Raw genomic sequence first — 27345 nt, 5'->3', positions numbered from 1 at the left:
CTTGCAATGAGATAGCTATTGCATCAACACTGTTCATTGGAAAATCATGGCTTATAGTTCATTCTCTTTGGCATGAAACAAGCTTTCCAGAAGTGCTATGTATTTGCGCTCATAACGTACCTGAACAGGGAAAACTGGGAGAATATATGGAAAATTCCCAACAAAAATCCCTCCCATCAAATTTGGCTACCACTCTGGAATGTCCCCGGGTAAAAACACAAATCCAAATGTATGTCGAAAAATACTATAGGGGATAGGAAATGGGCGTACCAAGTTTCGTTTCGATAGACTGAATAGGATGAGGGGAAAAGTTATATACCAAAACGCTCTGTACATACCATACCGAAACTATGACCTAACCTATAAAGAGAACATAATATAAAAAATATAAGCGCAGTAATATTTATCTTGTTATCAAGATTTGTGCTACATTCTCTGTCGGAAAAATGTCTTCCAAGAAGTTCTATTGTAAAGTTTTGCGTCCTCTGAGGGGACACCGAAGCCGGTAGGAGTCAGTGTACGAACTAAGGAGCATTTTACACGGAAGGTAAGGTGCATATCCGAGAAAGTTAACATGTTGAAGTTCAAAACTTATGGGAGACATCCAATTCTTCAGAGGGAGACTTTGTTATACAACATTTCCCCTCATACTTATGCCGTCTATTAAAAACGAAATTCGGGACACCCATTCCGTATCCCCTATAGTATTTTTCGAGATACATTTAGATTGTGTGCTTTTACCCAGAGCCACTCCAGAGGGGGACAAAATTGATTGGATGGACTTAGAGGAAATTTACTCCACACTCTCCTAATTTTCCCTGTTCAGGTACGTTATGGGGGCCAATACTAGCAGTCCTGGAAAGCCCGTTTAGTACTGAAGAGAATGAACTATAAACTTCGACTTTCCTGATCCTCGTGAAACTTCGGTTTTTCGGGTCTCTTCATCTCTTCTTATAGGTGTGATTTTCTTCTTTCACCATCCACTATTTATTTGCAAATCGAGAAAACACGTGTTCATTGTAATTTGTAGTAAAAACATGTGGCATATTGTATATGCGGGTGTACGGATCCTTGCAATATGTTTTAAGTAGCAGTACGACATGCTGGGTGTACGTATGCAAAGGTTTCAAACATTAGCCTACTTAACTTCCTGCCGTATGTTTTCTCGCAAATTGAAGTTCAAAACATGGCACACTTATTGATATAACAATTGTCTGGGATTGTCTATCATAATGCTTACTTTATTATTAAATAAGTCTGAAAGTGTACTATATAAAGTTTCGTACAAAATATTAATTATATGTTCCTCGAAGTTCGTAATGCATTAAATAAGTATTTTCAGTGTTGGATAAAAAGAGCTCCTTGGCATAAGATGCGGCCACGGGTTGACATTAAGGTATCCTAGTTCAGTAAGCTAGCATGAGTTGTGTCCTATTGCGTTGGAAAGGGACTTGCTGATTAAAAGTTTAAAGGCATGTTACGCATAACGTACAACGAAGAAGCAATAGACACGAACGTTCTATCGTTAGAAGACGAGTATTGATGCCAAAACACTAAGTTATGAAGCAAATTTATTACTACAAAGAGCATGCATATGAATGGTCCAATCGTATAGTACGACTCTGAATACAAACTGAAAACAAGAGTTAAGATTTTAAAGAACTCACAAATACAGTTCAAATTTTACATACCGTGCTTTCATGGACATGTAATGGGAAAGGATTTGAGTCTGATGATATAAATAAATTCTTATCACTGGCGTATAAAAGGGCTCATCTTGTAACTGCTGTGTTTCAAACCGATGGCAATAAAATCAAAATAGTTCTATTTGGAAGTTGGATTTATACAAGATCAGAATTAGATATTTGAAGTAGCACCTGAACATGATATACCTAGAGAAGCGCAAAGTCTGAACACATCACTGCGTGACTACCTTATGACGAATGAAGAGTATTAATCGCACAAACATGTAACCCAATGTTCTACACTCATGCTTTTGGTCCTGGAGAATTCTATAAGAACAGAATAGATCTCATAGATATTTCAAAATACAAGAGTAAGGCGATGAATAATAGGACCTCTATTAGATTCATAATTAAGTTTGCTTCAAACCTGTCAAATTACACAACGTGTAATATGATTCTTGTTATCAGAACGAATTTTGTTTATGACGCTATGAAAAAGAAGGTGCTTATGCAAGCAATCAATGTATAGCATTTATATTTCCCTTCAGCTTATACTGAATCCTTTGGAAATCAGTGAAATAAGCAGATGATACTACATGAATGAAGAAGCTTTTGGTAAAGTTAAGATGTGCATAAAGAGGGAGAAGAAAGCGATACATCGTAGCAATTATAAATGTTGGTTCTGAATGTTGACAATGAGCACTCCATGGAGTTTTGATTTTGTGATACGAAGTCATCGTTCCTGCACCGTACAAATTATTAACCTTCGTTGACAACAAACACCACCTTGAATTCACTTTAAAAGATAATATCTCATTTAAAGTAAATTCAGATATGATTTTTTAGTTTAATGTTTAATGAATATGCACCAAGGGTACGGAGACAGTGATAATATTCGTGAAAGAAATGGTGAAATGAAAAAGTAGGCAGAAACGGGGAACCCACAGAAGACGCAAGCGCGCAGTGCTTGTTCACCATAAAAAACACTTTGCAAGAGATAGGGTCAAACTAAAGACTCCACGCACCAAAGTTGGCGCTGTACTAATTGCAATGATTATTTCCTATCAACAAAGTGTAATACAATGATCCCATGATTTCCATAGTTTGGGGGGAACAATCTAAATCTATAGAATCGAATTTAGTCTGAAAGTTAAGATCTTAAATTTGAAATGTTGAATTTTCTGTACTATAATATATAATTATAGTCCAGATATATACTCTGGGCTGTATCTGGTGATTGTTAAATAAATAAATAAATAAATAAATAAATAAATACAGAATAAAATTATTTTCTACTCTCAGACTGGATACTGTGCTTACTGAAAAGATTTCTCTTTCTTTCGTAATGTAATTGTCGATATTAGACACTGTAGACATAGTGTCAAAAATTACAGATGATTGTCAAGATCAGACCTCATCAGAGATTTTGGTACGTTACAATAGGAAAAAAAAGTATCTTTTTGTTAGATGTGTATAAAGAGCGAGAAGATATAGCTGCTGGAATGCTACCAATAATGTAGTCCACAAAGTAACGTAGAAATTCTATACATGATTTTTACTGAGAATGATAGCAGGTGATCGTTGAAAAGTATACAGGCATGGCCCTAAAAACCGTGGCTTAGGTTAGTTGAATCTCTTTAATATCCAATATGCATCCTACTAGTTTATTAAATAATTGCAATGAATTACATTATTTCATAACATGATCATTAAATATAATCATTTAATTTAAAAATAAGAGGTACATACGAGCTTGAAATATCAGTCTTCATATAGTTGTAGAAAGTTGTGTCACACTGTTCGTAGCACGTGCACAGCTTCTTTTTCTTGTCCGAAAGTTGCACAATTTGATCTGAAATTTAACACATTTAAGCAATAAATGTTCTGTTCTAACTTATAAACTTCAATATGATGTAAATGTTATTTATGAGCGACAGAAAATTATAATTTTGAACTCTAACTTTCAGAGCAGGACTCTTAAAGACTTATTAGTTCAAGACGATGTGTATCTGAGTTAAATCCTGAACTAAAACTAGTACTACAAGCCATCACTTTGCCATTCGACCCAATTTTGAGATCTGTTTTGATAATTATACTTAGCATCAACTCTAAATATGTATCTACTATTGTTAAAAGCTATTAAAATTATAATTTAAAAAGTATGGTCAATGGCGTAGGGAAACGTCGTTTTGGTCATCCAAATCAGTAAATTAATAATTCTGATTATAAAATTAATTGAAATTATTTGCACTGATTTAGGTCCGGAAATTTAGAAGTCTTCTCGTTTTACCTTGATGAGAATTAAAATTTTAGTCTGATTTTCTCTAGTTAACGTCTATCGATTATGGACCGACGATAAGTGAGACGGTGATTACAAGATGGATGATAAGGGCTCAGTGAAGAACGATCGAACCAGAGCTGAACACTTTACTATTAAGCCACCGTATTAGTATGTTAGTCTGCGTTCTGTACCATATCATCCATTCAACCATAGCTATGTACGTGAAAGTCACTCAAATAATATCTACTAAATTAGTACAAATTTGTGTTTATTATTTGTTTTTTCTAATTTCCTCCTCCCTCCCAAAAAGATAAGCGTTTTAGTGCTTCCAATACGTTGTTCAAATCGTTTATACAGAAATCAATAATGTATTTATAACCACATATATTTACCTTCTCAACACTTCTCAGCTTGTAATTTCCCTCTTCTTAAGTAAACACCTTACTGTTTCTCCAATATCCTACTGAAAGATGTTCTCAGACGCCATAACTTGGCCCTTGGAGGATGTCGTTATGGCACAAAGCAGAGTAGGAGTAGTATTGATGTGAAATGACCTAACTTTTGTGCCGCTCGGTCCTTCGCGTATTCCAAGAGGGGGCTGTAGGACTGGGACATGTACTCTAGATATTTGGAATTCCATCCCTTTTCCCTTTATGCGTATAAAATTACTAAAATATTAAAATTTGAAGGTTTTTTTTTTACCTAAAGTATATATTTGCATATGCTTTATTACGTTATGAATAAGTATAGGGTACATTATCTTTCTTACGACATGGGTTATAATAACGCTCCTTCTCTAAAAGTTCGGTAGGGTAATGTATAAGTCTACCTTAATTTTGGAAATTGGCAAATTTTAAAATTTGCTATCATAGCATATGACTAAAGTATTTACCTCTATAAGTTTACAAAATTGTCAAAAATATAAATTTTGGAATGTTTTCGTCCTCAAGGATCCTTTTTAATGATAATTTATTACTATATCAACGAATATGGAGCTCCATAGTCTTTCATTGGACAGAGATGCATTAACGCATCCACCTAAAATTTAGAAAGGTGCGTATCGATTCATCCTTAACATTTGGAAATTTCCAAATTTTTATATTTATGGAGGGTAGTACGGGGCTTCAGTATGTACATTTATAAATTTGGCTAGTCCATCTTCTTAACTTTGACATGCTTGTTTATAACGATATTGTGTATTTTTAATATCATTACTTGTATTTTTATCATCCTTACTTGTATTTACGGGTAACATGTACTATTAAAATCTGCACAAGCTAGCTAGAAGAAGAAAATATAAAAAGAACTAGTGATCATTGATGTTATGATCATTGATGAGAATTTTCTGGAAAATGTTCCGATTCATAAAAACACTCCACTTATTCCTACATCGTTGTTTAGCCATGATGTGAGGTGGAGGAGTTTCTTCTATATTTATCCGGAAAATTTTCCATTCTTAACAAATATCAGTGATCAAGTTACAATTCCTCAGTATTCATAAAATTGATTGAATTCATGTATAAAAATGTTAAAAAGTGGAAGATCGTTTAAAGAATCTGAAAATTTTCATGGTCAGGGAATTTTCAGTACTATGTCGGAGCAAGTGGAACAATTTTTCATGAATCGAAAAATTGTCTGTAATGTACAGTGATGAAAATTTTCCGGAAAATTTTGAAACGGACAATATTCCGAATCATAAAAACATACTTCCCTTATTCCTACATCGCTGTTTAGCCATGATGTGAGGTGGAAAATTTTCTTCAATATTTTTCTGGACAATTTTGAGTTCTTAAGAAATATCACTGATCAAGTAACAGTTCCTCAGTATTCATAAAATTGATTGAAATCATGTATAGAAATGTTAAAAAGTAAAAAATCGTTTAAAGAATTTGAAAATTTTCATGGCTCAGACAATTTTCAGTACTATGTAGGAACAAGTAAAACAATTTTTCATGAATCGAAATATTTTCTGTCTTATATGGAAAAATTGAAGAACTTTTTATGAGTCATAAAATTTTCATCATTTTGAAGCAAAAAGTAAAACGAATTTTTGTGATACGGAAAGTTTTACTGCTCTGTAGGAACAAATGAAAGGAATTTCCATGAATCGGAAAATTTTCATCACGATGTAGAAAAAAGTGAAAAAGCTTTTCATAATGCGGACAATTTTGGATATTATGTATCGTGATGTTAGGTGGAAAATTTTCCACTATCTTTAACTGCACATTCAGCTATAAAATTCAATTCCTGTAGAGGAAAGTTAGACAGCAACAAATTATCATTTTCCAATTACCTTTCGGAAACCAAAAAAATTTCTAATATTTCAAGTTGGGAAGTGAAAATATTCGTGTGTAAAGTGCAGGGAACATACATCGAGTTCGTAGAGAGCAAATATTCCATTCCAATATTTAAAGTGTAACAAGAAATTGAAAAAAAAATACCTTTGTGAATTTATCAATTTCAGAAACAGAAAATTTCACTATTTCTTCTCATGTAGGCCTGCCTATGTAATGAAATAACTACATAAAAGTTCCTTATGAAGATTATTTTTGTAGAAAATAGGAAAATAAGAAAAATGATTTTATTGTGTTTAACACTCCTATATCATAACTTCAATATTGGAATTTTGTATAATCAACAACTTAGAGCAGATTTAAAAAACTACTATTATTATGGATTAGAAATAATGACGATTCGATAGAACAAGTATATATATATATATATATATATATATATATATATATATATATATATATATATATATATATATATATATATATATATATATATATATATATATATATATTGCTAGAAAACCTTAAAAATAGGTTCACAATCTATCTTAAACGTGACCGGATTTGTGACGTAAAAGGCAGTTAGAAACTTCCGGAGGCATGTCGAACGGAGACCTCTTGTCTCGGTCACAAACCCCAAACAATTCTCATACATGAAATTACTGAATGGCCTTAACATCCACCCCGTTTCTTCAAGAAGTAATTTAAATTAATGCAAGTCTTGGGGGCGTAGATAGCGTAGCTCAAAATTAAGTAGAAACATGGGAGTAGAATTTCAAAGATAAAATTCGATAACACAGAAATAATTTAGAATAAGAAATTAATGAACTGATGTTGAATAACTGAATAATCACAGAGCATGATATGGACTGGTATGACTTAAAGACTAGAGAAGACAATGCATAATCACTTACTTTTGGTAACGATGACGAGCAGAACCTCTGATGGACAGAATGACAGAGTGACAAAACTAATTATGAATAATCTGACTCGCAGAGTTTCGACGTCAAAATAGAACTTCTCATACCCGGAAAAGAATCCGGTAGTATTTATATGATTTTTCCGTCATGTCAACATTCTTGCACATTCTTTCTGAGTCTTCCTAGTTCTAGAAGTCATAGCCGGTCATTTGCATTGTAGAAGTCAAGGCACTCTAAATTTTCCATTGGATTATGAATCCTGAAGAATATTCAAACTGCCTCCACTTCATACATTGCCTATTTTATACACTTTTTAAAATTCAAGTAAATATTTTGTTTCATTACACATTGTGGTACACAATATTCCCTGTGCTTTAATTAAATATTTTGTTTCTTTGGTGGTTGAAACAAAAGCGTGAAATAAATAATAAAAAGTTAAACCAAAACAAAAAATTAAAAATAATAATAATAATAATAATCACCAATTCCTCTTAAAATATTGACCCATAAATTATGAAACACCGTATATGTGATATATGAAGTATCCTATACGTAATACATGATGTATAAAATGTACGTCAAAATGAATAAAATAAAAATAATGCTTGATTCCGAATAAAAAAAATTGTTCTGAAATATTGTCCACAATGGATTATCCTGTATAAAAAGAACATTTTATTGTAATGGTAAAAAAGTCTCTGGAATATTATTCGTTAAAGTCTGTAAAAGGCAGACACATGATCTGTTATCTAACATGACTTCATACCATCTTTGCTTACTCTACGTTCCTGAACTGTTATGTTTCTGTCGAGTTATCATTTTATGTCTGTGAGAAGGAACCAACCATTCTCTGTTGTTCGCTCAGAGACCAAGTTCTCATGAATGTTCACAGCTCGTCGCAAACTGTATTTAAATTCACCAAGTTTTAATCACTCAAAGTATGTGGATATACACAACTTAAGAAGTATATAATCACTGGAATAAGCGCTTGCACACAACACTAAAATATATTGTTTAGGAACATACACTCACTCACTTATGTCATCACTAAATATGTATAAATAATACGAGGAAAAAATACGAAATTAAATCACTTCACTATATCAGAAACTCTAGAATATTTAGAGTTAGCAACACTCTTGAATATTCACAGTTGATAGCTGAACTTGCTATATTCTTGGACAGCGGAAGCAGGGGGAAAATACTGGATATGCGTAGGATGACGGTGATTGGATGAATCCCCTCGTGAGATAATTCTGGTGCTAGTGCAAAATGCGTCCTGTCTGTATTTGCCTCTGTGTGAAGTTACTTAATGTAACAAAAGTTTATTGAAAAATAATAGTTGCTATTTTCGGTGTTTCTTGTTGTATTGTGATTCATAGTGCTTCCAACACAAGATAGTCCTTTGAGTTTTTAAAGTTGTATTGGATTGTGAACAAAAGTGAAAAAAATGTCATGAATTCAATTACAGTTCAGGAGTGTTGTGCATCATAAGTGAAACCACTTTTCCCTTTTCTTTATCCATCCTTACTTCTTTCCATAATTAGTCCTGCTATAATTATCTGTAAAAATTATCCTCTAATCAATCAGTCATGTTGCTTTTAGTTGTTATAAAAATTGGTGACCTGCATTGCCTAGGAAGGGTATATAGGGTAAAGGAATGCTCTGTTTTAGATAATAGTCATTTGCATATCGCAAACAGCTAAACGAGTTTTATTCGAAGAAATGGAAGTAAAGTTATTACTGGATAGAGGAATATTAGAAACATAATTACTAGGAGTAGAAATATTGACATCGTCATATAAATGTAATGAATTTGACGTAGATGCAACTATAAACGCATTGTCACGTGATTCGAATGACAGATTAGAAACATAATGAGGTACGTGAGTGTCATTGGGTTGCGGTGTTGGCAAGTTTCGCATACAACATTTCGAGAAGGTGCAATCATATTTGAACAACAGTCTTATAAATAATATAACTGCGATAATTATGCAGACTAATGTCGGAGCTTCGATGATAAACATAATTTGTCCGTCCATTCTCTGTAAAAGAAAGAGAGTGAAGGGACTACTAAATATTTTGACCATAACGAAATAAAATAACATAATATCTACAACAACTACAAGCAATAATAAAACTTATTTCCTATTTCTCAACTACTTTCTTTTGTATTCTCTTCGTCTGTATGAACTTTAGAGATCAAATATAAGTTTCTATAAGCATCATAAACAAAAGGTAAGTTATTCATTTTTAACCTAGCTCAGGATGCTATATGTGTTATGTCCTGAACAGTCTCAAGCCTGTAAAATAGGGAGAGAGGTTGAATCACGTGCCTCAATGCACTAGCTTTACTATTAATATTGTATATCCTTAATAAAATATCCCAATAAAAACTAAATGTTCCCTGCGCTTTAATACGCAGACAAAAAATAACATACTCTTAACATGATTGCATGAAAATAAGACTAACAAATTTAGCATGACGTCTCACACCTTCGTAGCCTTAGATCATGAATTGAGTTAATTCAAATAAAAACTAAATACATCTATGAATTATTACCATAGTCATTCTATCTTGATTTATTTAGAAGAAACTTAAAAAGTTCTCAAAATCAACACTTAAATGTGGAATGAGGTGGGGAAGTGTACTTACGCTTCATGCAAGGTACAGTGCCCACATTCCTATGAACTATCTCTATTAACTAACAATACTAACTTTCTTCTACTAATATTTGGAAGTATTTAAGTAAAAAAGAAAACTAATATTTTGTTTCTCTTTTCTTTTTTTAATATATTTTCCAGGTATGTATGCTGTTACTGATATACATAATAAACTTAAATACGTAAATATATTGATAAGGATAATTTAAATACACATAGTTCGGTAAGTAGTTCAATGATTACTACCTTCAAGATTGTTTGCATGTGAGTTAGCGTAATTTTTCTCTAGTTTTCTCAATTTAAAAATAAATACAACAATAGAGCAAAAAACAAAACTAACATAATCGGGATTACAATTGAAAAAATGCTATGGAAGTTGTCAAAATGTAGCATATGCAAACTATTTTCATTGAGTTTGAGTGATTCTAATTCAGCACTGATTTGAGCTAAAGATTTAATTCCATACGTTACGTTTAAATGTGGAGCTGAGATATTTATAGCCAAAACAACGTTCGTGTTGACCACATTAATAGTTTGCCTTGAGGGCAATACAGTGTGTTTTATAAAGATGTTTTCAAAGTTTTCATACAAAATGAATTGTGTTTTGTTGTTACCATAGACTAATGGTTCAGTATGAAGAACATTACAAGATGTTGTTTTTGTAATGTGTCCTGGTATTAAGGAATTAACTAATAATCCTGCAGGAGTATAAAGATGACTATACTCAAGCTTATGTGAAATAGTTTGAACTTCGCAATTAATAAATGATTTATTGAAAATCATGTTCGTTAAACATTTCGATGGAGAAGTGACTCGTAAACTAGACGTCTCGCATAAAAATAAAAATGAATGCCATTTATATAACAACTTATTGATTTCCATGAATTTATTGTCGCTTTCATATACCTGCTGTGGAATATTATACTTCACAAGCTTATCAGAATGCAACATTCCTAAATTGGAAACCTGAAAGAATTTTGAAATTTTGTTTGGTGTTACTACTGGTGTTTTCAAAACTAAATCAACATTCAGTGTCTCAAAATTGAAGCTAACCAAATATACAGATGAAATTGAATAAAATAAACCTATATCATGGACATACAAAAGTAGTAGAAAATGGATCGATCTGGCTGATACTTGCTCAACTCAGGAGCCCCTGGAAAATTGAGCACCTTACACCGTGAACCCACGGTCTTTTACGACCTCCATTTTCGGGGTGAATTTGTTCCCTTTTATGAGCACTTTTTAGGGGGTGTACTCGTTAGCTTTTATGGGCACATTTTAAGGGGTGAACTCGTTCCCTTTTATGAGCATATTTTCCAACCCCTATTTTAACATAGCAGAAATTACGAACACATAGAAGATAATACTTAAGACTACGAAACATAGCAAGGGTGTACTCGTTCCCTTTTATGAGCATATTTTTCAAACCCTATTTGAACATAGCAGATAACACATAAGATTACGAACAGATAATACATAAGACTACGTAACATAGCAGGAGCACTTTTTCAACCCCTATTCGATCATAGCAGATAACACATAAGATTACGAACACATAGAAGAGCAGATAACACATAGCAGAGACTACGTAACATAGTAAGGGTTAACTCGTTCCCTTTTATGAGCATATTTTCCAACCCCTATTTTAACATTGCAGAAATGACATAAGAATACGAACACATAGAAGAGCTAATAAGAGAGTATGGCTTATTTTCCAACCCTTATTTTAACATAGCAGAGAATACATAAGATCCGTTCCACCCCTATTGGAACATAGCAGATAATACATACGACTACGTAACATAGCAGGGGTGAGCTCGTTCTCTTTTATGAGCATATTTTTCAACCCCTATTTTAACATAACAGAAATGACATAAGAATACGTAACATAGCAGATAACACATAAGACTATGTAACATAGCAGGGGTGTACTCATTCCAACCCTTATTTTAACATAACAGAAATAGCAGACAATCAGCAAAGATTACAATCGAACACCCACGGTCTACAGATAGTCATTTTAGAGGGTGTATTCATTCATTCTCTTTGATGGCCATTTTTCCCACCCCTAATTGAAATTACATAGCAGAGCAGATAATACATAAGATTCGTTTCCTTTTATGAGCACTTTTAGGGGTGTATTCGTTCTCTTTTATGATTACTTTTTCAACACCTATTTGAAAAATTTTAACATAGCAGAAATTTATGAACACATACTCACCCCTATTTTAACGTAGCATTGATTTCGTTCCCAACCCTTAATTTAACATAGCAGAAATGACGCAAGCATGTCCCCAAACTACTGACAATCGTGAACAGAGGTCAAACTCAAAAACGAAACAACATATCGAGGTGGTGTTTCCACATTTAGCAATTGGTCATAAGCTAGTGCATGTTAAGAAAGTACTGACCATCGAGGTCAAAGGTCAAAATACTTAAAACCTAATAACTCTTAAACGGAGCAACGTATTGAGGTGCTGTTTCCAAATCTAGTAAAGATCATCAACTAGTACAAGTTCCAAAATAATGACCATCGAGGTCAAAGGTCAAAATACTTAAAACCTAATAACTCGAAAACGGAGCCAAATATCGAAGTGGTGTTTCCATATTTAGTAATACGTCATCAACTACTACAAGTTTCAAAAATAATGATCATCAAGATCAAAGGTCAAAAACTCGAAAACGGAGCCAAATATTGAGGTGGTGTTTCCACATATCATTTTTAATACTCAAATTTGGATGGATTATTTAGTTTTGTACCAAGCAGAAAAAGGAAAGAAAGGTATAAATTTGTACCTACCGGAAAAGCGAAGACATTTTTAAAAATAATAAATTTATTTGGGGGTGTCCTATTTCCTTTTGTACCAACGAGAACCATTTTAACTGGCTTAGAATTTTATACCTCTTTGTAAAAATTTGTATCAAACCGAAAAAAGCACGGAAATACCATTTTTGTGTTAACGAAGAAACACCATTCTAAATAGCTCAGCATGTTATAACTTTTTGTGCTTTTGGTCTACCCAATTTCTTGACCATGTTGTACTATCTAAACAAACAAAGGAATAAATTTGTGTGACCTATTCACTTTTGTAACAAGGAGAAAAAGGAAAGAACTAACATTTTGTGCTAACTCAAACAAACGAAGGAATAAATTTGAATGGCTTAAGCAAAGAAGGTCAATGGTAACTAGCCTTTTTGTGCTATTAAATTTGAGTGACCTATTGAAGAATGAATAAATTATGTTTGCAATTAAAAAAGCGGAGAAGGCCTATTTTTATGTACATTTTGTACTACTCAAATTCTACATTCTGTACCAACCAGAGAAAAACAAAGAAAGACCATATTCTGCTACTCAAACAAACGAAGGAATAAATTTGTGTAACCTATTCACTTTTATAGGAAAGAGAAAAAGCTGCTTTTAGTTTTGTACCAACCACGAAGGTAAATTATAACAAGCTCGGTATTTTTATGCCATTTTGTATTAGTCTAATAAATGTGGGTGGTCTATTTCATTTTTGTAACAATCAGAAGAAAAGCTCAAAATGTTATACCTTTGTGGTGCGACATTTTGTATTATTTTTGTGTCAACCAGGGAACAATGTAAATTGCCTCTCCCTTCACTAAGTAAGGCTCATAAAATATTTGAACGTAAGATTTAACAAACCAGAGTTGCGTCATAATTGTGTAGAACAACTCCATAGCAATTAGCGTACTAAAGAAAAAAGAATAAACGGCATGCATGGCCATTTTGAATCACAGCAGAAGAGATCATATCAAAGTAAGAAAAGTTTTCAAAGTTCCATGTTCCATACCATCTATAAAGAGTGCTGCAGATATTTAAACACGATACGAATGTGTTACCTAAAATTTGTATTGCTAGTATAGTGAAAGTCCTAAGGTACTGCCTATTGCTCAACGATTCAATTATTTTTTTAAATTTTCTTTCCTCGTCTAAGTCCAAAAAGACAAATATATATTTTTGCATTTATGTATTTTATTGGAAAATAATAGAACATACATCATGATGTTATATTGCCTTGAAACATTATTTGATTGTAATATAAGACGGAGAATGCATAGAATGCTTTTATTGCAGATATATAAAATTTTTTATTTGATTTGTTTTTGCTGAAGAGCATGGAGATTGTTTGTTTCTCCTAGAGAAAAAGAAATTCAGCGTGAAAACGAAAAACCTATACTGTTAATTCATCCGTTTGACCCCGATTTGCCAGATGAATTACGTGATAAAGTGAGAATCATATATCCAACACAAGAAATAGAAGAAGTGTATTATTTTAGACGCTATAATAGATATAATGATGAAATACTCCCGGAAAGTGATGATGACAGTGTTTCAAATTTTAAATGTTTTGAAGTGGAAGCTAATGAGTGCGAGTGTACTAGTGAAAGTATTAGTGATACATGTGTTATACAATTATTTAATGAGTACTCATCAAATTCAGTATTATTATGTGAAGCATGTTCTGAACATAATGAAAATGAAAAATATCACAACTGTTTGCTGCAGTATGATTACGAATTATTACAAAAGGTGTGGACGATCTTAATTAAACGTGAAATGAGAGAGAAAACTATAAACTTTATTTAAACAAGCATTTTAAAGGTTGTAATATTAAGAACACTTATACTTTGGAGAAAAAATTTAATCTGGTGTATGAATACATTACAGAGTATGATTATTATATCAAAGAAATAGTAGAAATGTTTTAGAGAAAGATAAACAATTATTTAGTTCTGTAAATGAACACTGAGACACTGTAGAATATGCATTTGATTGTGTGAGAATAAAAGAACTTGAACTGTTAACTATATTATTTTATAAATGGATCAATTTGTAGTATTGTAATATTACAAAGATTAGACTAGCACATGCAAATAATAGTTAGAGCTAAAATACTGAATTACCGGCAACTGAATTGTCAGTGAGAGTCAATTTAAATTGTTCTCTGGATGACACAAAAATAATACAAAATGTAGCACCACAAAGGTATAACATTCTGAGCTTTTTTTCTGATTGTTACAAAAATGAAATAGACCACCCAAATTTATTAGAGTAACACAAAATGAACCTTCTTCCCTTTTTTCGTGGTTGGTACAAAACTAAATGGAGCTTTTTCTGTTTGCTATAAAAGTGAATAAGTTACACAAATTTATTTGAATAGCACCAAAAGGTATAGAAATTCCCTCGTTTGTTTGAGTAACAGAATATGGTCTTTGCTTTTTTCTGGTTGGTACAGAATGTAGAATTTGAGTAGTACAAAATGTACATAAAAATAGACCTTCTCCGCTTTTCTAATTCCAAACAAAATTTATTCATTCTTCAATAGGTCACTCAAATTTAATAGCACAAAAAGGCTAGTTACCATTGACCTTCTTTGCTTAAGCCACTCAAATTTATTCTTTCGTTTGTTTGAGTTAGTACAAAATGTTAGTTCTTTCCTTTTCCTGCTTGTTACAAAACTGAATAGGTCACACAAATTTATTCCTTTGTTTGTTTAAATAGTACAACATGGTCAAGAAATTGGGTAGACCAAAAGCACATGTTGAGCTATTTAAAATGGTCTTTCTTCGCTTTTTTGGTTAACAGAAAAAGGGTATTTCCTTGTTTTTTCGGTTTGGTACAAATTTTTACAAAAAGGTATAAAATGGTTCTCGTTGGTACAAAAGGAAATAGGACACTCCCAATAAATTTATTATCTTTTTAAAATGTCTTCGCTTTTCTGGTCAGTACAAATTTATACCTTTGTTTCCCTTTTCTGCTTGGTACAAAACTAAATGATCCATCCAAATTTGGGTATTACAAAATGATATAAAATTCTGAGTTCATGTTCGCTTTCTCAAATTTATCCCTTCGTTTGTCTAAATAGTAAAACATGGCCTGGAAGTGAGATTTCTCGTTGGTACAAAATTCTGGGCCTTTTTCGCTTTTTGTGCTTATTACAAATTTATTCCTTTGTTTATTTTTGTAGCTTTTTCCTGTTTGGTACAAATATTACAAAAAGGCATAAAAATCTAAGCCTGTTATGAATGGTTCTTCGCTTTTTTCTCGTTGCTACAAAAGAAAATAGGACATCCGTATATATATATTCATTTCTTTAAATGGCACAAAATGGTATAAAGATCTGAGTTAGTTGAAATGGTTCTTCTTTGCTTTTTCTGGTTAGTACAAATTTATTCCTTCGTTTATTGTAGTAGTACAAAATGGTATAAAAGTCCGAGTTATTTAAAATGGTCGTTCTTCGCTTTTTATGGTTCGTATAAATTTATTGATTCGTTTAATTAAACTGGGCCTTCTTCGCATTTCCTGGTTAGTACAATTTTATTCTTTCGTTTATTTGAGTAGTACAAAATGGTATAAAATACTCAGCTAGTTAAAATGATCCTTCTTCGGTTTTTCTTTATTCCTTTGTTTATTTGACTAGTTCAAAATGATATAAAATGGTACTTTTTGCTCTTTCCGGCTCATACAAATGTATTCCTTTGTTTGTTGAAATAATACACAATGGCATAAAATACTCAGCTAGTTAAAAATGGCCCTTTTTAGAGTTGATACAAATTATAAGTCCTTTGTTTATTTGAATACTCCAAAATGGTACAATTTCTTTGTTTTTTCTCGGTGGTACAAAACTAAATACTCCACCGTTTATTTGAGTAGTACAAAATGACATAAAAACTTAGCTAGTTAAAATAGTCCTTCTTCGCCTTTTTTAAGGTTAGTACAGAAGAAAATAGATCACTCAAATTTATCCCTTCGTTTGTTTAAATAGTACAAAAGGTATAAGATTCTGAGCCAGTTAAATATGGCACTTCTTGTTGGTACAAAATTGAATAGGTCACTCAAATTTATTCTTCGTATATTTAAATACTACAAGATGATAGAAAATACTCAGCTAGTTAAATTGAACTTTCATTTTTGAGGACAAATTATTTCTTTCCTTCACTTGAATAGCACGAAAAAGTACAGAAATTATAAACTTGTTAAAATGGTCCTTCTTAGGTTTTTTCTGCTTTGATACAAAAACAGAACATTCAAATTTGTTCTTTTGTTACATAAATCCTGAGCTAGTTAAAATTGTCATTTCTCGTTTGTTTAAACAGTACCTAATGATATAAAATTCTAAGATGGTTGAAGTGGCTCTTCTTCACTTTTCCAGTTGGTACAAAAGAGGATAGACCTCTCAAATTTTATTCTTTTTTTCTGGTTGGTACAAAATTAAATACTCTCTTCAAATGTATTTCTTCGTTTATTTGAATGTCATAAAAATGCTATTTCTTTGCTTTTCCCCGGAGTACCAATTTATTCCTATGTTTATTTAAATAGTTAACATGGTCCTCCTTCGGACTTTTTTTCTAGTTGGTACAAAACTGAATACTTCTTCGTTTATTGGAGTAGTACAAAATGGTCCTTCTTCGCTTTTTTCTGGTTAGTATAAATTTATTGATTCGTTTAATTAAAATGTGCATTTTTCGCTTTTCTTAGGTTAGTACAAATTTATTCCTTCGTTTATTTGAGTAGTACAAAATGGCATTCCTCGTTAGTACAATAGCAAATAAACCAATCTAATATATTCATTCCTCACTTTTTCTGCTTGGTACAAAACTGAATAGGTCACACAAATTTATCCGACAGGCTGTTTAAAAGTTATTAAAGATTAAATATTTGACCTTTGACCTCGATAGTCAGTATTTTTTAAACATGTACTAGTTGATGATCTATTACTAGATTTGGAAACAGCACCTGAATATGTGGGTCTATTTTCGAGTTTTTAATCTCTGACCTCAATGGTCAGTACTTTTTTAACATGTACTAGTTGATGACCAATTACTAAATGTGGAAACACCATGTCAATATTTGGCTTCGTTTTCGAGTTTTTGAACTTTGACCTCGATGGTCATTATTTTTGAAACTTGTAGTAGTTGATGACGTATTACTAAATGTGGAAACACTACTTCGATATTTGTCTCCGTTTTCGAGTTATTAGGTTTTAAGTATTTTGACCTTTGACCTCGATGGTCATTATTTTGGAACATGTACTAGTTGATGATCTATTACTAGATTTGGAAACAGAACCTCAATACGTTGCTCCGTATAAGAGTTATTAGGTTTTAAGTATTTTGACCATTGACCTCGATGGCCACTAATTTTGAGACATGTAGTAGTTGATGACCTCTTGCTAAATGTGGAATCAGCCCCTCATTATGTGGATCCATTTTCGAGTTATTAGGTTTTAAGTATTCTGACCTTCGACCTCGATAGTCATTATATTAGAAACTTGCAGTAGTTGATGACCTCTTGCTAAGTGTGGAAACACCACCTCAATATGTGGCTCCATTTTCGAGTTATTAGGTTTTAAGTACGTTGACCTTTGACCTCGATGGTCATTATTTTGGAACTTGTACTAGTTGATGACCAATTGCTAAATGTGGAAACACCACCTCAATATGTGGCTCCGTTTCCGAGTTATTAGGTTTTAAGTATTTTGACCTTTGACCTCGATGGTCAGTACTTTCTTAACATGCACTAGCTTATGACCAATTGCTAAATGTGGAAACACCACCTCGATATGTTGTTTCGTTTTTGAGTTTGACCTTTGTTCACGATTGTCAGTAGTTTGGGGACATGCTTGCGTCATTTCTGCTATGTTAAATTAAGGGTTGGGAACGAAATCAGTGCTACGTTAAAATAGGGGTGGAGAATGTATTCATAAATTTCTGCTGTTAAAATGTTCAAATAGGTGTTGAAAAAGTAATCATAAAAGAGAACGAATACACCCCTAAAAGTGCTCATAAAAGGAAACGAATCTTATGTATTATTTGCTCTGCTATGAAATTTCAATTAGGGATGGAAAAATGGCCATCAAAGAGAATGAATGAATACACCCTCTAAAATGACTATCTGTAGACCGTGGGTGTTCGATTGTAATCTTTGCTTATTGTCTGTTATTTCTGTTATGTTAAAATAAGGGTTGGAATGAGTACACCCCTGCTATGTTACATAGTCTTATGTGTTATCTATGTTACGTATTCTTATGTCATTTCTGTTATGTTAAAATAGGGGTTGAAAAATATGCTCATAAAAGAGAACGAGTTCACCCCTGCTATGTTACGTAGTCTCTGCTGTGTTTTCTGCTCTTTTATGTGTTCGTATTCTTATGTAATGTATTACCTGCTATGTTTCAATAAGGGTGGAACGAATCTTAAGTATTCTCTGCTATGTTACGTAGTCTTATGCTCTGCTATGTGTTCGTAGTCTCCATGTATTCTCTGCTATGGTAAAATAGAGGTTGGAAAAGTGATCATAAAAGGGAACGAGTTCACCCTTACTATGTTACGTAGTCTCTGCTATGTGTTATCTGCTATTTTATGTGTTCGTATTCTTATGTAATTTCTGTTATGTTAAAATAGGTGTTGGAAAATATGCTCATAAAAGAGAACGAGTCCACCCCTTAAAATATACTCATAAAAGGGATAAATACACCCCTGCTATGTTTCGTAGTCTTATGTAATTTCTGCTATGTTAAAATAGGGGTTGAAAACTATGCTCATAAAAGGGAACGAGTCTTTGCTATATTATGTGCTCATTCTCTGCTATTTTCAAATACCTCCCAGCTATGTTACGTAGTCTTGTCTATTATCTGCTCTGTTGTGGGTTCGTTAGGTTACGTAGTCTCATGTTCTCCTGTTAAAAGAGGGGTTGAAAAAAGATCATAAAAGGGAACGAGTTCACCCCTAAAAATATGCTCATACAAGGGAACGAGTACACCCTCTAAAAAGTGCTCATAAAGGGAACCAATTCACCCCTAAAATGGAGGTCATAAAAGACCGTGGGTTCACGGTGTAAGGTGCTCAATTTCCCAGGGGCTCCTGAGTTGAGCACGTATGAGCCAGATCGATCCATTTTCTACTACTTGCAAAGTATCTTTTAAAAATGCGTGGTTTTTAACTAAACTTAAAACTTGCTTTGAATTTAATATTTCGTGAGTCACTCTATTTTGAAGAATATCAGATATTTTCAAAATCCTTTGCTGTGATTGATAGTACGTAAACATTGCAAGCAAATAGGTTTCTATGCTAACTACTTTACGAAATCCTTCTTCTATTTGTGATTTCATTTTCAGCATAGTGTGTTTGACTGTTAAGGCTACATTCTGTATAATTTTAACTTCATGATTAAAAGCTTTCTGAGATTTTGAACTTCAGTTGTTAACAAATGATCATGTTCCTGTATCGCGTTTACAGATGCTTTACTTGACTGGTTTGATAAAAATTACAACCTGAAAGACCTAAAGATGTAAGACCAAGTATCCAAGATACAATTGATCTAAGATTACGTTGTTTAGGTACACAATGAACTGAGTTGTTCGAAAATTGGAAAGCACATGGTATGACGTCTCTGATTTCTGCAAAAAATTCTCTTTCATGTTCCAATAATTCTTGGCTGAATTGAGTCTAATCTGCACAATTATCATTGTGTGGTAACGTGAAATTAATATCCAAATGAATTCGAAGCGTAGTATAGATGTTCTCTGCATCATGTACTGCAAAGCCTGCTTGCGAAATAGCAATGCCTAGTTCTGCTAAAGTAATTTGTTGCTGAGAGTCAAGATTTAGCTCACAGTAGCTACTAATGGACTATACAAGAATCAAAGTTATGGAAATCCAATTCATCTGAAATGAATAAAAATCTGAATTTCCGCTAAGCGGCTTGTTGAAAATGAAATCTCAGATTTAAAATTTATTTATAGGATGTTCTCTAATCTAATGTTTACTTTATAGGATCATATTTTCTCTAATGTTGATTCGTTTCTCTAAGTGTGGAAGAAAAATCCATAATTCCTAATCTAACCCAAAATGATAGAATAGAAAACGACACAATTGAAGATTATTAAATTAAGTTTTGATATTGAAATTTAGAAAATGTTAACATATTTCTATATCAACTTCCGTCGATTGCCTGGACTTGGTTGAGGTTCAGCGTCCAGAATTCGCTGAAGCATAACAAAACGCAAAATAATAAGATAGTCCACCACCGGTTAATGCCTATACTAATTAAAGTTATATTTCATAAACTCTTTTTTTACACTAACGTTCCCATTTGGCAAATGGAATCTTCGTAAAACGGACGTAGTCTTCTAATGTCAAATGAATCCTCGACGTCTTCATTTTTCGAATTTCGATAGCGAATTCGATACGAATTCTCATTCAATTTTTCAACAATTGTCCCTTGCCTTCTAAATTTGTTTTCAAAGCAAGCTGGAACTCCTTTCTGCGGGTTAACGTCTTGGATTAAGACTTTTTGTCCTAAATGAAATTTTTCATTGGAGTACTTTCTCTGAAAGTATTGCTTCTGCGACTCAAATCTCTTGGAAAGATTTTTCGCTGCAATCTCCTTCGCATCCTATACATTCTTGATTCGGGGTTCCTTCTCCACGAACTTACATGGAAGATCTAACTTTGCATCCAACATCGTTCTCGCTTCGAATCCAAAAAGAAGATAAAAAGGCGACAAACAGGTACCTTCATGTTCGTGGGTATTAATAAAAAATGTTATATTTGCCAAAACCGTGTCCCAGTCATTTGATTTCTTGTTTACAAAATGCCGAAGGCATGTTTGTATTTTGTCGTTAAATTTCTCAGCTAATCCAATGGTATAGCTACTAGGTGTGTTCGCAAATTTCAACTTGATGTTGAATCGTTCAGCTATTTCTTCCATGATCTTCGATTTGTGAGATGTTAAACTATCTAAGTAAATCAATTGCGGAATACCAAACTTGAGAATTATTTCCTCATAAATGGCATTAGTTATCGTTTCTGCCGAAATGTCAGGAAGACTTTTAGTCATCAAATACCTTGTACCAGCATCCACCATTGTTAGAATGTATTTATGTCTGTGTGTAGCCGATAAGGGAAAAGGCCCACACTCGTCAATCACTATCGTACTCATAGCAGAGTATGCTGGATAGGTTTGTGGATGTAGAGGTGTTCGACCAGATCTTCGTTTGTTCACCTGACAAGATATACACTGCTGACAACGTTCCCGTATGTACTGCTTTAAGGCTGGAATGTAAACTTTCTTAACTGCGGCTGAATACGTTTTTGAAAAACCTAGATGTCCCCCTCCAAGATTAGAAGAACGGACATAGTCAAAAACAGTCTCTCAAAGAAGAAGGAATACATAATAAATAATTAATTCCTTCAGGATGTTTTTGTTTACGAAAAAGGCGCCCGTCCTTAATCTCAAAGTAGTACGATTGTCTTTCCGCCTTCGCGTCCTTCGGTTCTTCTCCTTCCAAACTCGGATGATTGGGCCGCAAAAAGAGTCCTCCCTCTGAAGTTTGCCGAAATCATCGTCCTCCTTGAATGAAATAAATGTATTCAGGTCCTCAACATCAAAGTCCTCTTTTGTTGGTTGATTATTTGTTTCCCTGGAAAGTACATCTGCCACATTGTCTGAAGACTTAACATGAATAGGAATATACTGATATTCCGCTAGCTGTAGTTGCCATCTCGCCAACTTCGATGGTAGGTTAGGAATATTTTTCAAGTAGGTAATTGACCTATTGTCACAAAGCAACTTGAACTCTCGACCAATTAAAAATACTCTAAGCGCTTTGAATGCACTGAGCACTGCGAGTAACTCTAAAGAATAAATGTCCAAATTCTTCTTACTTTCTCGCAAATTCCTGCTGTAGTAGGCTATTGGATACCACTTATCTTCATCGCATTGCATCAAAATTCCACTCACAGATTTTCTGGAAGCATCTATGTACAAAGCTAGAGGTTTCTTCGAATCGTACGGCTTCAATATGAATGTCTTCATCAATTCTGATTTTAGTCTATCAAAACTTCCCTGGTGTTTGTCTGTCCACTTCACATTTCACATTTTTCTTGTCAGTTTTTGACGAGGGTCCACTATTTTTGCATAGTCCTTGACGAATTTCCTAACATAATTTTAAAAATGATTTTAATTTTTTAATTGATATTGGTGTCTGGAATGTTTTGATTGAATTAATGATCTTGTTAGAAAATTTTGTAACCAAACCTGGATAATTCATGTCCTAACGCTATTACTTTATCATGGATAAACCTACAGTTCTCAACAGAAAGCTTTAGAAATACATTACGTAATCTTTGAAACACTTTTTCTAAAATTTTAATCATCTGCTCCTGAGAATTTGTTGAAATCAGGACATCATCCATATAACACACCACATGTTCGGGATAAACGTTCGCTAAACACATGGACATAATTCTACTAAATATTACTGGAGAATTTAAGAAACCTTGCGGAATTGAACGACAACGAAATGACCCAATTTGTGGCAAATCAAAAGCTGTATAAGGTCTAGATTGTTCTGCCAAAGGAACACAATTAAATGCTTTCTTGATATCTAACGAACAATAGTACAGTCTTCCTCCTATAGTAGATAAAATGTCATGTATTGGTGGTAAAGAGGGTTACATGCGTAGGATCGACACTGCGTAGGATCGAAACTGCGTACGATCGAAACTGCGTACGATCGAAACTAAAACCGGCGTAGGATCGAAAACAGATAAGGTCATATGATCGAACAATAAAAAAACAATTATTTTATAATCACAGAATATTAAGTAATAGTATTTTTTTGAAGTTATATAGGGAAAAACCGGAGTAGGATCAAAACTGTATACGACCGAAACTGCGTAGGATCGAAACTGCGTACGGTCGAAACTGCGTAGGATCGAAACTGCGTACGATCAAAACTGCGTACGGTCGAAACTGCGTAGGATCGAAACTGCGTACGATCGAAACTGCATAGAAACGAAACTGACAAATAAAATAGTGACAAATATAATTAAATAATCATACAGGGGTGTACCCAGGAAGTTTTTCTTGGGGGACTAAGACTTATTCAGGAGGTCCAAAAAATCTAAGTCTTGTCTCAGCAGGGAGAAAGGAGAAGCCTCCCCCCAAAAGCCACTACTTCTGATCAAGTTGGCAAATTCCTTGTTCAGAAGATTGCCGTTAAGTTCAATTGACTTAGCTTAACATTTTCTTAGTTACCTAGTTGCTGTGAATTGTCACTTCTTTTATAGACTTTGCAGGTGGCACAATCGAAGGTTCATGTAATTAGTTCAAGTTTTTGCTAGTTTGGGCTTCGTCCCAAATTTACTAACTTCCAGGGTTGTTTTGTTTAAAACAAAATATTTAAAACAAATGATTAAAACTTGTTTTAAACAATTGATTTTGTTTAAAACAAATTTTGTTTTGTTTTAAACATTTTGTTTTAAACACGTGTATTTTGAAGACTTGTCTTAAACATATATTTATTTGCATTTTATTTTATGTTCGTAAAAAAATCTTCCAGAGCAAGAGAACTATCCAAAAGTGCTCCCCAATCTTCCCATGTGAATGGTTTGATTTCTCGTGGCTACAGCAGGTCAATGTGGTGATCTACAATTTATTTTGTCTCTTTTCCCCCTTATTTTTAACGTATATTGTATTGTTTAAATGCTTCTCAGTTAACTTGCGAGAAAGTGTCGTAGTCGAAGGTTGGACTACTTATAGAACTGATATTAAAAAATAAATAAAATAATTGTCACGGAAACAAACTGTTGTGTTGTATTCACTGCGACGTTGAGGTTCTGAAATTAAAATATCGCAAGCATTCGTTTGTACAGCACATGTTAGTTCTGTCTCCGTACAACATGGAATCGTTTAATATGGGTTATACGTGAAGAAAAGAAGGACATGATTTGGCACAAATTTGTTAGAGTAACTCAAACTCAATCAGGTAAGTAAACGATCAAACGAGTTTGTTGCAAAACGTGTAAGAAAGAAATGGGTGGTTTAGTTCCAAGAACGAAAATCATTATGAAAAATGCAATGTTTGGCAAAAATGGAAACCCAAACAAATGGTAAAAATGTTGATCCGAAAATTGCTTCTGATGAATCTAACGTCAGTGGTGTGGCTGAGATGCAACTGGAAACTTCAGGTAACAATTAATTTTGTATCAACAATATCTTTTTCATTATACGAGGGTTGGGGCAAAAGTCATGGCAACCATTTTTTTTCTTGCAGATATGTGAGCGGATCACAAACTTCTATGTGTCGTGTGGAAGTTCTGCACGCATAGTGTCTATGCAGAACAACAGATAGCTCTGTGATAGCTGGTAGTATCACAGCGAGGCCTGTGAAATCAGTCAGTTGGTGAGTGTCGTGCGAGATGGAAGTAACCCGTGTTGAGCATCGCGCTTACATCAAAATAGCCGTTCTCCGAGGGTGAAATGCGATGGAATGTCACAGTGAAAGCGCTTGGTAATAATGCCCTACCATACCGGACAGTAGCACAGTGGGTAGGAAAGTTTCAGCAAGGACGTGTATCAATCAGTGATGAGCAACGTTCGGGACGACCTGTCAGTGTGCGGACCGACATGGCACGTGTCGTCATCCACCCATCGCACTCTCCTGACATATCGTCCCGTGACGTTGATCTCATTCGAAAGATTAAGGAACCACTATGTGGTAGGTGGTTTACAAGACGCGAGGACATTGCTAATGCTGTGCGCGAACAGGTGACCCGATTCACACATGGTGTGGCAAATGCTGAGGCGGATGGTATTCAACGCCTCCCACATCGTTGGCAGCGCGTGGTGCAAGTAGCAGGGGACTACTTTGAGGGTCTCTATGCTCAGGTTTGTCATGTCAACTGTATGCGTACTGTATTGTCATTCTTTTGCACCGTGAAGGCCATATAGCCCTGTATACTACCGTAATAAATTAGTGTGTTACGATATTTCAGTGGTATTCATTGTCCACACATGTAGGTAACACCTTGTCCTTTCGTATGTATATGTCAGATTTTCCAACCGGACTGGTATCTTCAAGAAAAAAAATAGTTGCCATGACTTTTGCCCCAACCCTCGTATTATGAAAATTTTATTTCGTACCTCTTCCCCACCACAGTTCTAAATTTTCTTTGAAACTTTACAACTTGGCATAACTTGTATGAAGAGACCAGGTGAGAAACGCAAGGTATGGCAGTCGATCGTGTAACTAACCAAGTGTGATACTTATTATAAAGTTAGTGTTGAACGTCAAGGTCTGGGACAATTTGATCTCAATTTGTTTGTTTGTATGTATGTACCACGCTACAGGATGCAATATTCAGTCTTTTAACATTAATTTTTGAGGATAGAGACACGAGGCGTCGGAATTTGCTGTATAGATTTTGACTGCGATCTCACGTAAAATTTCAAAATTAGTGGGTCAGATCCCACTTTAAACAAAAAGCCCTGTCTCATATAACCTTGCTACTGATGCAAGTTGTAATCAATCAAACTAAACAAACTAATTTTAAATGTTTCGAACAAACTTGGGTTGCAGGATAAATTTGGCTCAACATTTAGAGCACAAGGGATCCAAGTTCATTTTCAGAAAGGTTCACTTTTGCTCAGCAAACGTAATATCTTCGTAGCATACGGTATGAAATAAATGAAACAAAAACCACGGGAAAGCGTGTGGACTAGAGTTTCATAGGACAACCGCTAGACAAGGGCGCTGACGGAATGGGGAGGAGGGCTAATTTTCCCTTCCCCCTCCTTGCTCATACATTTAAGATATTAACATTATACTTGTATTGTGTATGTTGCAGCGTTGGAATGATTAACAAGTCAAGTTCCGAATGTCATAGTCAATGATGCATAATTACGTTACATAAATGCAGAATGTGTCCAAAAGAATACATCGACGTAAAATGTCATATTTTCACAACCACGAATCCGAGATGAAAGAAAGAAAAACTACCTGAAAAAAAGGAATCTAGAATTTTGTATGATTGCCGCTAGATAGGGGCGTTCGTTTAGAAGTCATCCGTCTTCTACCCTGAATTTCAGATTTTTGGGGCAGTAATGCAGATTTAGAAACATTTTGCTTAGCAAAGTCCAACATTTAAAAATTGAAGTCCTTGCACCGAATAAATACAGATTTTGATCATTGGCCGTAAGGAGCTATAGGCCTATATTGCTTTCTTGTATATATTTTTTTTTACCCAAGGATTTCAAAGGTGGCTCTACTTTCGAGTTTCGGGCCTGCTTAAAATTAAGGAAATTGGACCTAAGCAACTTCCCAGTTTTAATCATCTGTATGTTCTTCGTATTTATTCGATGTAATTACCTCAGGCTTATTCTGTTGGACTTTGCTTATCAAAAGATTTCTAAAACTGTCTTACCGTCCCCAAAATCTGAAATGCAGGGTGCGGATGAGGGTGGTTGCCCTCCTGTTCCACTGACGCCCCTACTAGTGGCTGTCATATGAAACTATCCCACGCCTTTTCGCATGGTTTTAGTTACATTTGTTTTGGATTCTTGACTGCGAAGTATTATTTTTTGAAATATAATTCATTTGCTGAGGAAAACTGAAGTTTATTGAAAATGGATTTGGATCTATTGTGCTCTGAACGCCCCAAATATTACCTTTCGTCAATAAATTTTTGAC

At 33.9% G+C, this 27345-nt stretch overlaps 1 protein-coding gene across 4 annotated transcripts in view; it reads right to left on the bottom strand.

Annotated features, from left to right (window-relative positions):
* Nucleotides 1-27345, bottom strand: part of LOC145673430 (uncharacterized) — a 573733-nt gene that overhangs the window by 186868 nt on the left and 359520 nt on the right. For 2 of the 4 annotated variants that reach the window (XM_081743127.1, XM_081743126.1), the window contains one exon: nucleotides 3435-3537. The exons of the other annotated variants lie outside the window; for them this stretch is intronic. In XM_081743127.1, coding sequence (XP_081599253.1) covers nucleotides 3435-3537 — 103 coding nt within the window. The remainder of the gene's footprint in view (nucleotides 1-3434; nucleotides 3538-27345) is intronic. 4 annotated transcript variants of the gene reach the window in all.

This window comes from Thermobia domestica, chromosome 16 (genome assembly GCF_964235325.1).
Source record: "Thermobia domestica chromosome 16, izTheDome1.hap1.1, whole genome shotgun sequence".
Taxonomy (NCBI): domain Eukaryota; kingdom Metazoa; phylum Arthropoda; class Insecta; order Zygentoma; family Lepismatidae; genus Thermobia; species Thermobia domestica.
This window is presented reverse-complemented; position numbering and strand designations above follow the sequence as displayed.